General features: G+C 46.7%; 2 protein-coding genes across 2 annotated transcripts in view; one reads left to right on the top strand and one right to left on the bottom strand.

Moving 5' to 3' along the window:
• The window catches only part of frem1b (Fras1 related extracellular matrix 1b), a 44,087-nt gene extending 31,261 nt beyond the window's left edge, over window positions 1–12,826 (top strand). Inside the window, exons 22-35 of the mRNA XM_034530294.1 lie at window positions 3,316–3,520; window positions 4,521–4,785; window positions 6,906–7,326; window positions 9,386–9,587; window positions 9,675–9,819; window positions 10,191–10,320; window positions 10,400–10,472; window positions 10,666–10,815; window positions 10,898–11,211; window positions 11,358–11,402; window positions 11,472–11,627; window positions 11,775–11,893; window positions 12,417–12,502; window positions 12,635–12,826. Coding sequence (XP_034386185.1) covers window positions 3,316–3,520; window positions 4,521–4,785; window positions 6,906–7,326; window positions 9,386–9,587; window positions 9,675–9,819; window positions 10,191–10,320; window positions 10,400–10,472; window positions 10,666–10,815; window positions 10,898–11,211; window positions 11,358–11,402; window positions 11,472–11,627; window positions 11,775–11,893; window positions 12,417–12,502; window positions 12,635–12,807 — 2,484 coding nt within the window. The 3' untranslated portion in view covers window positions 12,808–12,826. The remainder of the gene's footprint in view (window positions 1–3,315; window positions 3,521–4,520; window positions 4,786–6,905; window positions 7,327–9,385; window positions 9,588–9,674; window positions 9,820–10,190; window positions 10,321–10,399; window positions 10,473–10,665; window positions 10,816–10,897; window positions 11,212–11,357; window positions 11,403–11,471; window positions 11,628–11,774; window positions 11,894–12,416; window positions 12,503–12,634) is intronic.
• Window positions 12,827–12,838: 12 nt separating this feature from the next.
• On the bottom strand, window positions 12,839–14,903 carry LOC117729320 (proteoglycan 4-like). Its single transcript, XM_034530293.1, has 2 exons — window positions 14,895–14,903; window positions 12,839–13,852 (listed from the first exon to the last, which is right to left on the bottom strand). Exons 1-2 carry the CDS (start codon window positions 14,901–14,903, stop codon window positions 13,049–13,051), a joined length of 813 nt encoding a protein of 270 aa, XP_034386184.1. The 3' UTR covers window positions 12,839–13,048.
• Window positions 14,904–15,341: the final 438 nt, after the last annotated feature.

Genomic DNA, 15,341 nt, shown 5'->3' with positions numbered 1-15,341 from the left:
TGTGTGTTCCTGTATGTGTTGATAAAATGCTCTCACTGTTTAAGCTAAATAAACTCTAAAAAGGCCTTTGGATCAGCTGGACAATGCATCGTCACAAAGATGAAAACAGGCTGTTTGTTCTTTTTAGAGACACCATACACAAATGTATGATGGTCTGACAGAATAGGATTAGAATAGAATAGAATAGAATAGAATAGAATAGAATAGCATTGTTGTTGATTGAACCAGGTGGCAACCTCCGGTTCTGCAGAGTGAAGCCAATGCTTCATGTGTTAAAGCTGCATTCTCTCCACTGACCACCAGGGGGAGACACCTAGTACAGAGTACAGAGATGAGTCCTCTATCAGCACTAAGGTCTAACAAGACCAGTACAGAGATGAGTCCTTTATCAGCACTAAGGTCTAACAATACCAATACAGAGATGAGTCCTCTATCAGCACTAAGGTCTAACAAGACCAGTACATAGATGAGTCCTTTATCAGCACTAAGGTCTAACAAGACCAGTACAGAGATGAGTCCTTTATCAGCACTAAGGTCTAACAAGACCAGTACAGAGATGAGTCCTTTATCAGCACTAAGGTCTAACAAGACCAGTACAGACATGAGTCCTTTATCAGCACTAAGGTCTAACAAGACCAGTACAGAGATGAGTCCTTTATCAGCACTAAGGTCTAACAAGACCAGTACAGAGATGAGTCCTTTATCAGCACTAAGGTCTAACAAGACCAGTACAGAGATGAGTCCTTTATCAGCACTAAGGTCTAACAAGACCAGTACAGAGATGAGTCCTACTTTCTCAAGGATCTTAGAGAGGAAGGGAAGGTTAGAGATTGGTCTGTAGTTAGCCAACACCTCTGGATTAAGAGTGGTCTTCTTCAGGAGAGGTTTAATTACAGCTACTTTGAAGGAATGTGGTACATGGCCTGTTAGCAAAGACACATTAACAATATCCAGCAGAGAGGTGCCAATTAAAGGCAACACGTCTTTAAGCAGCCTCGTTGGGATGGGGTCCAAGAGACAGGTAGACGGTTTAGAAGTAGAAACCATTGAGGACAATTGGTCTAGGTTAATGGGAGAAAAGCTATCCAAATATACACCAGGGCATACAGCCGTTTCCAAGGCCACTCCTCTTGATGACAGATCGGCAGTAGTTGAGGGCAAGAGATCATCAATCTTGCCTCTAATAGTTCAAATCTTTTCATTGAAGAAGTTCATGAAGTCATTACTACTGAGGTCTATAGGAATACACGGCTCCACAGAGCTGTGACTCTCTGTCAGCCTGGCTACAGTGCTAAAGAGAACCCTGGGGTTGTTCTTATTTTTCTCTATTACTGATGAGTAATAGGCTGCTCTGGCATTACGGAGAGCCTTTTTATATGTTTTAAGACTATCTCTCCAAACTAAGCGTGATTCTTCCAGATTGGTGGAACGCCATATGCTTTAAAGCTTTGGTGAAGTTTGCTTTAGGTCGCGGGTCTGAGGGTTCTACCAGGGAGCAAACCTCCTTTGCCTCACTGTCTTTTTCTTCAGAGGGGCTATCAAGTCTAGTGTCATTCTCAGTGAGCCTGTAGCACTATCGACAATATGATCAATCTGGGACGGACTAAAGTTAGCACAGGAGTCCTCCGTCACATTGAGACGTGGTATTGAATCAAATGCAGAAGGAATCTCTTCTTTAAATTTAGCTACAGCACTGTCAGTTAGACATCTGGTGTAGAAACTTTTGACTAACGGTGTACACTCCGGGAGTATAAAGTCAAAAGTTATGAGGTAATGGTCTGACAGAAGAGGGTTCTGTGGGAAGACCTCCAAATGCTCAATGTCAATGCCATATGTAAGAACAAGGTGGAGGGTGTGGCCAAAGCAGTGAGTGGGTTTCTGTACTCTCTGACAGAAGCCAATCGAGTCCAACAATGAGATAAATGCAGTACTAAGGCAATCATTGTCAATATCCACATGAATATTAAAATCTCCTACAATAATAACCTTATCACTTTTAAGGACTAAACTTGATAAAAACTCTGAAAATTCAGATATAAATTCTGAATATGGACCTGGTGGCCGGTACAGTATAACAAATAGGATTGGCTGTAATGTTTTCCAGGTTGGATGTGAAAGACTAAGAACAAGGCTTTCAAATGAGTTGTAGTTTAGTTTAGGTTTAGGATTCATTAATAGGCTTGAGTCAAAGATGGCTGCTACTCCACCTCCTCGGCCGGTGCCTCGAGGAATGTGAGTATTAATATGACTCGGAGGAGTTGATTCATTTAGGCTGACATATTCTTCATGGCTTAGCCAGGTTTCAGTAAGACACAATAAATCAATGTGATTGTCTGATATTAAATCATTTACTAATACAGCTTTAGATGACAGAGATCTAATATTTAGGAGTCCACATTTAATTATCCTGTTTTGTTGCACTGTTGCAGTAGTGATGTTAACCTGTATGAGGTTATTTAGTATGACTCCTCTTCTGGTTACTTTTGATTTAATTAATTTAAGTGGCCGTGGGACAGACACAGTCTCTATAGAGTTAAGGGTGGGTAACTGCTCCAATGGAAGTGCAGAGAAGGGTGGAAGACTACAACTCTGCTTCTGCTTCCTGATCTGAACTCTGGGTCATGGATTAAGTCCGTTAATCAACTTGGCCATGTTTATATATATGTGGGATGAATGCTGTATAGACGTGTGCGGCGTCTATACGTCGTTCCAAATATGGTGACTTCCATTCATCGGTTGCCAAACTCGAGGCTTCATAACATCAGTCCACAAACCACTTATATATACAGTCTATGAGATGAAACCAGCCATCAGGATATAAAGGAGTTAATATTATAATATTATTCCAGATCACGTATAAGAGAAACCCTGGCAGGAACATTTACTGTAAGATGAGTACTTTTAATTTAAGTACATTTAGCTGATAATACTGATAATACTTTTAATAAAAGTTTTGAATGCAGGTTTGTTTTTTACTTGTCGTGGATTATCTTCACAGTAGGGTATAACTACTTTTACTTAAGAAAAGTATCTTAATACTTCAAAATTCCCGGGCCTTTAAAAAACACAAAAAAAACAGAACAGAAACTATATTTTGGATTTTTTTAAAGGTCTTCAATAGGAACCAATGGGAGAGACAGACTGATCTGTTCACAACAAATATAGAAAAACAAATCTTCTTTCTAATTATGTAAAACTTTGGGTTGGTTTCCTACGCCTGTTTTTTTGATGATTTTTATTGTATCGCCTGTCTGAACTAGAACGTAAGTACGATTGTTCTTCCAACTCGGTGTTGACTGAACATTGTGAGCGCAGACGCAGTCGGGCTGGACCGAGCTGTCGGCCGGCCGGAACTTCACTCAGGACGACGTGGAGATGAACCGGCTGTGGTACGCTCACACGCGCCCCGCCACCGCCGCCGGGTTCAAAGGTCATGACAGCTTCCGCTTCACCCTCAGCGACCTGGACAACGAGAGCCCCGCGCACAGCTTCTTCATCTCCGTCCACGCAGTGCGGAAAGGTCAGGTTTGGCTTTGGCCTTCTTGTCCGGGGGGAGGGAAGGCGCTTAAAAGTTGAGTTTCCAAAAGTTTGTTTCTGATCTGGAATCAGCAGGAAACGGTCTGTTTGGTGTTTGTCAGCTGTGTTCAGAGAATAAAACAAGCATCTTCTCACACACACACTGCCTAACTAACACTTGAGCCCCTCCGTGGCCCTCGTTCATGTATTATTGAGCGCCCCCCCCTTCCTCAAGCTCACCGTGCCAGCTTTGCCAGTCGGGTGAACACGGTGCGAAGAGGCCTCGGCCCTTCTGGCTGCGGGCCCTCTGATCCTGGAGGAGCGGAGGTGAGAAACGACCGGCCTCCTCAGCCGGTGAATAATTAACGGAGGGGAGGTGGAGCAGCTGTGGAGGGGAGCTGGCTCGTGTCCTCTGGGTGCTCCACCTCGTCCTCGTCCTCCTCCAACAACAACGGAGACATTTAGGCCTTGTTATTTTTTATTGTGCTATCTCGCCAAGTTGAATTTGAATGAATCCTCTTTTGAAAGAAATGTCACTTCTGCCAGGATTTAAAACATGTATTTATTTATTGAGGCTAGATTCTCATGAATGCTCAATTAAAGGAACATTCACACAGATTTGCCACTGTGAATCCGTCTTGTAATGTATGTAAAGAACTGCTCAGAAACCTTCAGATCCAGTTATATGTTTTAAATACCGTCGTCATTAAATAACCAAGGTGGTTTTCAACAAAATGTTATCGTTAATACAAAATCCATATCTTGTGTTTTTACTGACAAATACATTTCAATAAATATATATTTATTTGTATAAAATAGATTTATATTTATTTGTATTGAGAAATATATAAACAATATTTATTTAGAAATATATTCATAAATATTGTATACATAAATATGATTACCAATAATTACCAAATGTGCAGAAGTTAGCAGTTAAAAGCAGCTTCATCTCTCCAGAAACCACACATGCTCGCTCCAGTGTTTTGATCTCTTCCCTCCAGGTGACTTGGTGCTGGTGAGCAAGGCAGTGCGTCTGATGGAGGGGCAGCGCGTCGTCCTGAACACCGACGTCCTGCTGGCGTCGGACTCGGCCGGTCGTCCGGAGGAGCTGGTGTACACGTTGTCGGTCCCGCCGCGGCACGGCCTCGTCCACGCCGTCCGGCAGCCGGGCGTCCCGCTGACCAGCTTCACCCAGCTGGACGTGGCCGGCCAGCGCGTGTGCTACGCCCACGACAACAGCCACCGCGCGGACACGGACGCCTTCAGGTGAGAACGCTCACCTGAAATCAGGTTTCGGGTTTCTCTCAAAGAAAAAAAGAGAAAGATCCCAATAGACTATTCTGAAGTCAGAAACGACATAAATAAAAACACATGTAACAAATAAACCTCACTTTTTCCTCCTGTCGGCGTGGAACAGCTGTTTGACTTTGGCCCTCCCTGTAAAGAGAAGCTATGTTGTAGCACAGCAGGTATTCTGCTCACAGGAGAACGAATGGCAACATGATCAATAGTGTGAGAGCATATTTCTGTCCAGAAAAGTATCACACACAACATTTGGCCGGCGAAAGAGCGAGAGGCAGCGTCAGGAGACGAGAGGCTTTCTCTGCTGCAGTGTGTTTATCTGCTTTTCCAGCCAATTTGGCAGCAGCAGGGTTTTATAAGGGGGGGGGGGCAGTGTGTGCAGACCCCGGGTTTGTCACCCAGACCTCTGATGCCCCAACCGGCTGGTTTGTCTGGCTATGAAAGAGTTGGTCAGATCACAGCCAAGGAACTGGAGAGAGAGAGAGAGAGAGAGACTGTATCAGGACAGAGGAGGATGTTAGGTTGTTCTGTCGACTCAGGTGTGGCCAAATCAGAAGAAGAGATCATGTGTGTGTGTGTGTGTGTGTGTGTGTGTGTTTGTTGCCGTGACAGCAGATGATGGATGGGCATTACTAGAGAATAACAACAGGCGTTGGCACGACGTCACCGGCCAGAGCGCCGGCCACAGACGGCCATCCCTGGGCAAACATGGCCGACATCGGAGCCAGATGTTACAGCAAGACCTGCATCTCTCTGTGTGTGTGTGTGTGTGTGTGTCCGGTGTGTGTGTGTGTGTCCGGTGTGTGTGTGTGTCCGGTGTGTGAGTGTGTGTGTGTGTGTGGCCGGTGTGTGTGTGCGTGTGTGTGCGTGTGTCCGGTGTGTGTGTGTGTGTGCGTGTGTCCGGTGTGTACGTGTGTGTGTGTACGTGTGTGTGTGTGTGGCCGGTGTGTACGTGTGTGTGTGTACGTGTGTGTGTGTGTGGCCGGTGTGTGTGTGTGTGTGTCCGGTGTGTGTGTGTGTGTGTGTGCGTGTGTCCTGTGTGTGCGTGTGTGTGTCCGGTGTGTGCGTGTGGCCGGTGTGTGTGTGTGTGTGTGTCCGGTGTGTGCGTGTGGCCGGTGTGTGTGTGTGTGTGTGTCCGGTGTGTGCGTGTGGCCGGTGTGTGTGTGTGGCCGGTGTGTGTGTGTGTGCGTGTGGCCGGTGTGTGCGTGTGGCCGGTGTGTGTGTGTGTGTGTCCAATGTGTGCGTGTGGCAGGTGTGTGTGTGTGTGTGTGTGTGTGTACGTGTGTGTGTGTGTCCGGTGTGTACGTATGTGTGTGTACGTGTGTGTGTGTGTCCGGTGTGTACGTATGTGTGTGTACGTGTGTGTGTGTGTGTGGCCAGTGTGCCGAGGCCCGGGGCAGTTAGTCAGCTGCAGGGCTGAGAGGCAGATTGTGTTGGCAGAGGGCTGAGAGGAGGACACACACACACACACACACACACACACACGTGACAGTGCATTGGACCTGAAATATTAGCCGTGTGTCTCCAAATGAAAACAGGCCTTAATGTGCGTGATTGATGACTGAAGAGTGAGTCATGAGATTAATTACTGTCAATATTGTATAATTGTGTTGAATGAGCATTCAACACAATTATACAATATTGACAGTAATTAATTCAACACACATCTTAAAAAAATACGTTTAAAAGTGTTTCACAACAAAAGAAGAACTCATGTAAGCTCCTTTAGTTCGAAGTTAAGGCAAAGAAAGAAACTGTGATGGAATAAAAAGTTATCATTTCCTGGGGACGTACATGAAAAATCTTCCCAAAAAGAAAGCAAATGTTCCACAATATGCGCATTTCTTTTGTTTTATACAGCTGTATGAATACAAAATGAAAACTACCTTTGAGTGACATCAAAGTTGATTCTGCTTTTTGGTCCATTCAAAATAAATACTTATATTTAGCATTCTGTTGCAGCTTATGTAGATTGCTTCTGATTGGACAACATATTCATATTTGTCCCCGTATAGTGATACAACTGGTAATTAGGCCGTGAACTATATATAATAAACATCCCGATCCGTCTCTGGCCTTCACAGTTTCGTCGTCACCAACGGCGACGCGTCCCTCAGCGGCACCCTCCACTTCACCGTGGAGCACGGCGACCGCATCCCGCCGACCCTCCACCGCAACACGGGGCTCCGGCTGCAGGACGGCGCCACGGAACCCGTCACCTCCGACCAGCTGCGGCTCACCGACCCCGACACCACCGCCGCCGACCTGAGCTACGTCATCACGCGGCCGCCGCGCCGCGGCACGCTGCTGCTGAGGGGCGTCCCGCTGACGCCGCCGCTGGCGTTCGCCCAGACGGACGTGGACAGGCTGAACCTGGCTTACCGGCACGACCCGGGCAGCCCGGCTGGTGTCGACAGGTTCCACTTCCTGCCGACGGACGGGACCAACAGAGGGTTCCTCGAGTTCGGCCAGCTGAGAGACGAGCCGGCTGTCTTCAACATACAGGCGAGTTGGCTATTAATGCACTCCGTCATTTGATTTATTCTATCACATTAGTTTATATTACATTATCACATGATTATATTATTGAGGCATTGATATTTAATATTGCGCTGTTAGGTGGAGCTTATTTGAATTACTTTACATACTGCTGGGTAGGTACATCTGCAAAGTATCCACATTATAAATAAAAAAATACGTTACCCTGTGAAGTACAGCACCCAGAATATCTTGATGACAGGAGTTGTGTTAGTGAGGACCACTTTAAGGTGAACAGACGAAGTACACACACACACACACACGCACACACACGCACGCACACACACACACACACACGCACACACACACACACACACACGCACACACACACGCACACACACACACACACACACGCACACACACACACACACACACACACACGCACACACACACAGTCGTGAGCCTCTAAGGGACTGGACACTGTTTGGGATTGGACAGTGTGTGTGTGTGTGTATGTTGCTTTATGTGTGTAAAGAAATGTTAGTGTATGAGTATTTTAAGGCTTCATGAATATTTGAAATACACACACACACACAGGTCATAACTCGAGAGATCAGCTTTTTATAGTCACTAAAATCAGAGAAGAAAAAGATAAATCTGGTTATTTGTACGTTGTACTTAAAGAAATGGCAATAAGGTTATTTTCAAGTGGAATTAATGTGAAATGCAAAGGTCAAAATTAAAGGTCGTACTGTTTGAGTCACAGACAGATGAATTAGGCCGTGCTGGATGTGTTTATTCATGTAAATAAACTTTTATTTATAAATATATATATATATACATATATATATTATATATAAATATAAATACAAGTTATATATATATATATATACATATACATGTATATATATATATATATATATACTATATATATTCTGTGAATATTAGACTGCTGTTATATTTTTATTTTAATGAGAGATTATTTAATTGTTTAGTTCGTAAAAGTGTTAAAGGTGACGTCTATAAATGTCTTGTTTTGTCCCTTCAACCGTCCTGTGATAATACTGTGATAATAACAGCAGTGGTTACTTTTTACTTCCACACTTCTATGTTTATTTGACAGCTTTAGTTATTTTATATGTTCAGATTTTCACGCAGAACATAAAAAGCACTTATGAATTATGAAACTATTTTGCTGGCTGATGTCATGTTCCATGTAAACATATTTAAAATGTGAAGATCTACTACATACTGCTTATTGAATAATGACATTATTTTCCTGGTTATACTTTTCAATGCAGGTCTGTAACTTTATTCCTACAGTGAGGTATTTGAGTACTTCCTCCACCACTGGCTATACATTTATGGAAAAGAAGGAAGTCTATAAACCAAGAACCAAAGAAAGAGGCCGGGAAGTAAAGAAGCTCTAAAGATGATTGTTACACATGACAGGAGCGACACCCAGTGGCTACCACGCAGTACTGCAGAGGGAGCTTTATCAGTATCTCTCTGTGTATTCATATAGCTGGTGGACAAAATAACAAGAACATTTTTAATTGATGAATTCACATGTTCATTTTGGAATCAAATTTTAAAGAAGTGATTACTTTTCAGATCACATTTTTCACAGTTAAGCTGAAACCTTATTTAGGGGAATATATAAGTATATATATATATAAAAGCAAAATATAAATATAAAATATTATCAACAGGGCAAAAACACCAAATGTAAAGAAAATGTGCCAAAAAGTAAACTGTAAGGATCAAGATTAAACAAGTTGGTGGTAATTCTCCATGTAACCTGAAAGTAGTTGATGTCATGTAACATGTGTCGGTTATAGTTTAAATTATAGTTTTTACTCATTTGACGCTGCATTTATTGCTTTCCACTTGTTCCATAAAACAAGATTAAACAAACATAAATAACCGAAAAAGGTCAACAGAAACTCATTTTATCAGCCAGATAAATGTAATTAAATCCAATTATAAAGGACCTGAACATAATAAATAAATACATATAACCCCAGATCATCCGCTCAGACTGTGAGACCTCCTGCGTTCTTCTGAATGTTTGACTGTGGATCAGGTGGACCGCGTGGACAGGTTACCTCCCAGTCTGACCACCAGGCGGAGCCCCAGCGCAGTGGTGGATCTGGGCGGCGGGCGTTACGGCATCCTCATCACTTCCAAACACCTGCAGGCCTCCGACCCCGACAGCCCCGCGGAGGAGCTGGAGTTCTCCATCACCAGGCCGCCGCTCTCCGGCTACCTGGAGAACACCCTCACAGGTGGGCTGCCCGTTTCAAACTTCAGTGGTCGACGTCTTGAACATAGACGTCAACGTTCACCTGGATCTGAACTTCCTGTCCCGCCAGGAGCTTACATCAAAGGTCGCTTCACCCAGCGGGACGTGGACCAGCGCGCCGTGGCGTTTGTCCTCCCGGCCGACGTGGAGGTGACGTCCGACAGCTTCCTGTTCCGCCTCACCGACCCGGCAGGAAACGCCATGTTGCCCGGAGTGTAGGTTTTGTAGGAGGAAAAGGAAGCGACTGACGCACAGGAACCAGAGTGTTGCTTCAGAAGATGGGTTGGTCCAGTCAGTGGACACAGGGAGATCAGGGCCCTCGCATTGTCGCTAAAACTAAAAGGAGACAGGGAGAATATTATATTCTGAGAAAGAGTTTTTTGATAAATGTACGCCTTTATTCTTCAACATCCCCAAATCACTGTAGTAGTTGACCACCTCTAAGTAGACAAACATTACAGTACTTTTAAAGTAGCAGTATCACAGTGTAGTGATCATGCAGAACAAAGTGTTCATTCAAACGTACGGTAGGGCAGCTCCAATACAGCTCTGGGAGTGTGTCAGTATATGAAGGATTCTCCTGCAGACTGGAGCTGTCCTGGTCCCGGGTGGAGCTGTCGGCGACCTGCTACAGAACCTGCGAGACCTCTGGGACCCTTCAGATCCAGATCCAACGCAGCGGGAAGAGCGCCGACCCGGCGTACGTCGCCATCCAGGTACGCGGGTGGCGCCCTCTCCTCCACGCTCTGTGCTGCCAATTAGAAATATTATCATAATAACAGAACATTTGTGCAGGTGGAGGCGGGATCGGCCAAACCCGGCAGGGACTTCACTCACAGCACGGCCGGCCTCATCCAGTTCGACCCAGGTCTGACTCTACTGGACTCTGTTCAGGTCCACTCTGTCGTTTAGCAGGAGGCACCGCCAGTAACAAATATTTTCAAAGTCAAGTCCCAGAGGGCATTGCTCTAAGAAACATCCAATCAGACAGGTGCAGGTGGATTCTGTTGCTCTGGTTACTCCTGCGATGCATCGATTTGTGTTTCCCGTCTCTTGTTTAGGAGTCAGTGTGAAAACCTGGAACATTTACCTGATAGATGACGGTCTCGAGGAAAACCAGGAGACCTTCTTTGTTACCCTGAAAAACCCCCAAAACGCCGTCCTGGGACAGAGGACCTCCGCTAGTGTGGAAATCATCGACCCCAGAGGAGGTACCCCATCACGAGTCCTTTAGACTTGCCAGTTGGAGATATTTTGAAAGGTACATAGAACGTGGTCTCTGCTCTCTGCTAGGCCGGTGCGATCCAGTCCACCTGAAGGTGGAAGAGGATGAGGCGCGGCTCCCTCCTCTTCCTCCAGGCCTCCCGGACCCTCCCAGACCGAAGGAGAAGGACGCCGTCACCGACATCGAGGCCGAGCTGCTGTGGGAGGACCGGCCTCACCCTCCCCGGGGCGATGTTCCAAACCGCCGACCCTACCTGGACGGAGAGGGGGAACCGCAGGACCAGGCGGCCCATGGCGGCTACAGCCAGGTCCACTACCACGGCCGGCAGCTACCTGGGGCGAGCACTGGGAGCACTGGGAGCACTGGACACACGGGACTGAAGGTGAGCGTTGCTTCCGGAAATGTAAAGTCTCATTTTGTATTAGTCGTATCGTCGTTTCTTTGCTTCTTTAATTTGTTTATATTGCTTGGAGGGACATTGCTTACATTCTTTTCTGCACAAAGCTGATGTTGGAGTGTTTTGTTCAGGTCCATCAGTCCGGAGAGAGAAGGTCTGAGCAGAAGGTCTGGACGGTAAGACTCGCTCGTTGGTCCACTGTTCATGAAAACTCACCGTGTTAACGTCCGCCTGGTTCTCCTCAGTTCCACAGTCTGACTCCTCTCCGGGTGGAGGAGCTGAAGCCGGGTGATGCCGGGTGGAGCCGGTCGCCTCGCGGTCCCCTCCCGCAGGACTTTGGGGGGCCTCCTCAGATGGACCACCCGGAACCCAGAAGCCAACCGGAGCTGCGCCAGCGCAAGGTGCGAACACACAGCTCAGTTTGAGTCCCTGTTGATACATGTTGGACACAACAAGGCTCCAACACCCCCATGCTCCCCTCCTGTAAGGTGTACAAGCCAGCTGACTCAACAATCAGATTGGCCTCATCGTTGTGATGTTTCTTCTAGACGGGGAAGGCGACCAGCAGCTCCTGCCCGGACGGCTGGACTCACTACAGGAGACGCTGCTATAGCGTCGGCTTGTCCGTGGCCAGCTGGGCCAGCGCCGAGAGGAGCTGCTCTCTGCTGTAAATATCATATCCATATCAAACATCGCCAGAGGGTTTCATCAAGTAGACAGACAGTAATATAACTTCATTCCAATAAACTGGATTGTTCTTTTGACCATTAGAGAAGTTCATATCTATATAAATATATGTTCTGTTCTGACAGCGTGGAATATAAACACTAAAAAGGCTTTTAAACACCAACCTGACAGCACCTGGTTTTACTGTCAACGGTCTTTGAAGATCCAGCTGCAGGTTTCTTTTAGCTCGGAGTTTGGTCTCCACCAACTAGCTGCTCAATGCTCCACTGATCTGTGTGTCCATCTGCTGTTCAATGATGAAGGTCAATTATACAGCACTAGAACATGCCTAACCTGACTAGAAGGCCTCGTATTTTAAACAACATCCTTCTTCAACAACATCAGACACGCTGCCAGTCTTCGTCTCCACGGGCAGATGTTTATTTTTTATTTTATTTACAAGGATCTCATAAAAACGGTGAAAGAATAACAACGTGTCCATGCGACTCTTCATTGTGTGGCAGGTTTAACAGCAGCCTGACCGGCGTGCGGTCCAGGAAAGACCTGGTCTGGCTGTGGAGGTTCACAGGGAGGAAGCCCTTTTGGATCGGTGAGTGGCTGAAAGCCCGATTTACACATCCAACCGTTATTATTATTATCTTTGTTCTTAAGGTATACTACAGAGCAAATGAGACGTAGAAGTCTAACGGATGAAGAACGCCTGCTTCCTGGTGTTCCTCAGGTCTGTCTGGGGGTCCGGCTCGCTGGATGGGGGCCGACGGCCGGACGCGTTCCTTCTCCAAACCGAGCTCGGACTGCGTGCTGGTTGAGAGCCCCAGAAGCTGGATCTCCACAGGCTGCTCCCCCGAAACTCAACACGCATTCATCTGCTCATCGCCGGCTCACACTCACTGAGACGCATTGCCGCTGTCGTCATGCCAACCTCTGTGAAGTCATTTTTAATGCTACGCCAAGATGCTGCTCTGTACATTAGTTTTCATATTTTTGTCATAATAAAGATCAATTTGAATTTTAGATGCAAATCATCAGTTTGACATCCGTTTCAAACACTTTTCTCAAATACCGTACTTAAGTACTTTACCTGTGTAATTTCTTTTTTATGTCACTTTATAATTCTCATGCACTACATCTATACTTATGACTGGGGCTCCGGGCCCCTGCAGACTGGGGCTTTGGGTCCTTGCAGACTGGGGCTCCAGGGCCCTTGCAGACTGGGGCTTTGGGTCCCTGTAGACTGGGGCTCCAGGGCCCTTGAAGACTGGGGCTTTGGGTCCCTGTAGCTTGGGGCTCCGGGGCCCCTGCAGACTGGGGCTTTGGGTCCCTGCAGACTGGGGCTCCAGGGCCCTTGCAGACTGGGGCTTTGGGTCCCTGTAGACTGGGGCTCCATGGCCCCTGCAGACTGGGGTTTTGGGGTCCCTGCAGATGGGGCTTCGGGGCCCCTGCAGACTGGGGCTTTGGGTCCCTGCAGACTGGGGCTCCAGGGCCCTTGCAGACTGGGGCTTTGGGTCCCTGTAGACTGGGGCTCCATGGCCCCTGCAGACTGGGGTTTTGGGGTCCCTGCAGATGGGGCTTCGGGGCCCCTGCAGACTGGGGCTCCGGGGCCCCTGCAGACTGGGGCTTTGGGTCCCTGCAGATGGGGCTCCGGGGCCCCTGCAGACTGAGGCTCCGGGGCCCTTGCAGACTGGGGCTTTGGGTCCCTGTAGACTGGGGCTCCGGGGCCCCTGCATACTGGGGCTTTGGTGTCCCTGCAGATGGGGCTCCGGGGCTCCTGCAGACTGAGGCTCCGGGGCCCCTGCAGACTGGGGCTTTGGGTCCCTGCAGATGGGGCTCCGGGGCCCCTGCAGACTGGGACTTTGGGGCCCCTGCAGACTGGGGCTTCGGGGTCCCTGCAGACTGGGACTTCGGGCCCCTGCAGGGCTCCCTCGCCGGGTGCTGAAGACTACCGTGACATGGATGCTGTATGAATCGTTACTCATGGACTCCTCTTCACTTCCCTGGAGTCAAAGGAGCAGAGGCTGAACTAGAAGCAGCACTGAACCAGAGCGTGTTTCACTACATGGGGGGTGACCCTGTGAGTAAGACTTGATACTAACTTCTAACACTAAGAACACCTCAGCTACTTCTTCTTTAGAACTGCGGTGGTTATGCTAAAACCAGCGAGTGCTACACCTATTTGGATATGACCTCCGTTAAGTGTATTTCACCGATGTAACTGCCCCTTGTAACACTGATAGTAAAACGATTAATAGAGACGCATTATCAGCACAATGCACTTCAATTTAAAATATGTCCAAGGTAGAGGTTTCTATTCTAATGGGAATATTCTCCATTTCTCTTTTAATTAGTGCGTTTCCAATAGTAATTGGATGACGGTCTAAAGCATCCAGTTGCAGTTCTAATGGTTGAAATAGAACAGAATGATAACACATTGACCATCCTCCTAATTTTAAGTATCACAGTATCAGGGAAGTAGGGACAACCTCAGTCAGACACAGATCGGATTTGATCCGCCTATTTCCATTTTTATTTAACAAGCAAATAAAAAAAAATAACTTTACTAAAATTGTAAATTTCTTTCTTCTTCAGATTACATCAACCAAATAACTTTGAAATTTAAATGTTAACAGGAAAACCGTGCACAGATTTCAGTTTAAATAATTTTAGTCTCTTTTGTCCTTCAGTAAAAAGGTTGTGTTTTTTTTCTTCCTTTTGTTGTTGTTGTTGTTGTTCTGAGTTCAAGATGTCTTTTGTACAATAAATGATCACAGAAGAAGTTAAGATCGTGCAGCCGGTGATGGTTGTTTCTCACAGTAATTAATAAAGTATCTATTCAGACGAGCCACCAGGAACAGGGCGTTGTGTCCACAACCACAACATACAGTGTGTCGTGGGTGTTATGGTTCTGGGTTTTTGTGTCCTGTCTCTTTTGTCCTCTGTTCCCTTCACTTCCTGCCCTTGTGATGGTCTGCCGTGTCCCTTACTGAATCCATTCCATTAGATTATCCTATTCAGGGTCGTGGGGCGAAGGCGGGGTTCACCCTGGACAGGCCGCCAGTCTCTCAGGGCACAGATATGAGAAGGCCAGCAGTGTGCTGGGGTCCACTGGGTACATGGAGGTGGTGGGGGACAGGAGGATGATGGCTAAGCTATCATCCCTGATGGACAACACCTCCACCCCATGCAGGACACCCTGGCAGGTGTGTGAAGGAGAGGAACCACAAGTCCTTCCTTCCTGCTGAGCTCCCAGTACACCACACAATTAAATTCAATTAAATTCAGTTTATTTTGTATAGCCCAATATCACAAATTACAAATTTGCCTCAGAGGGCTTTACAATCTGTACACATACGACATCCCTGTCCCAGGACCTCACAAAGAATCAGGAAAAACTCCCCAAAAATAAACTTCACAGGGAAAAAAGGGAAGAA

The sequence above is a fragment of the Cyclopterus lumpus genome, chromosome 4 (assembly GCF_009769545.1).
Source record: "Cyclopterus lumpus isolate fCycLum1 chromosome 4, fCycLum1.pri, whole genome shotgun sequence".
NCBI lineage: Eukaryota > Metazoa > Chordata > Actinopteri > Perciformes > Cyclopteridae > Cyclopterus > Cyclopterus lumpus.
Note: the sequence above shows the minus strand (reverse complement) of the source record. Positions and strands in the feature narration are given on the sequence as shown.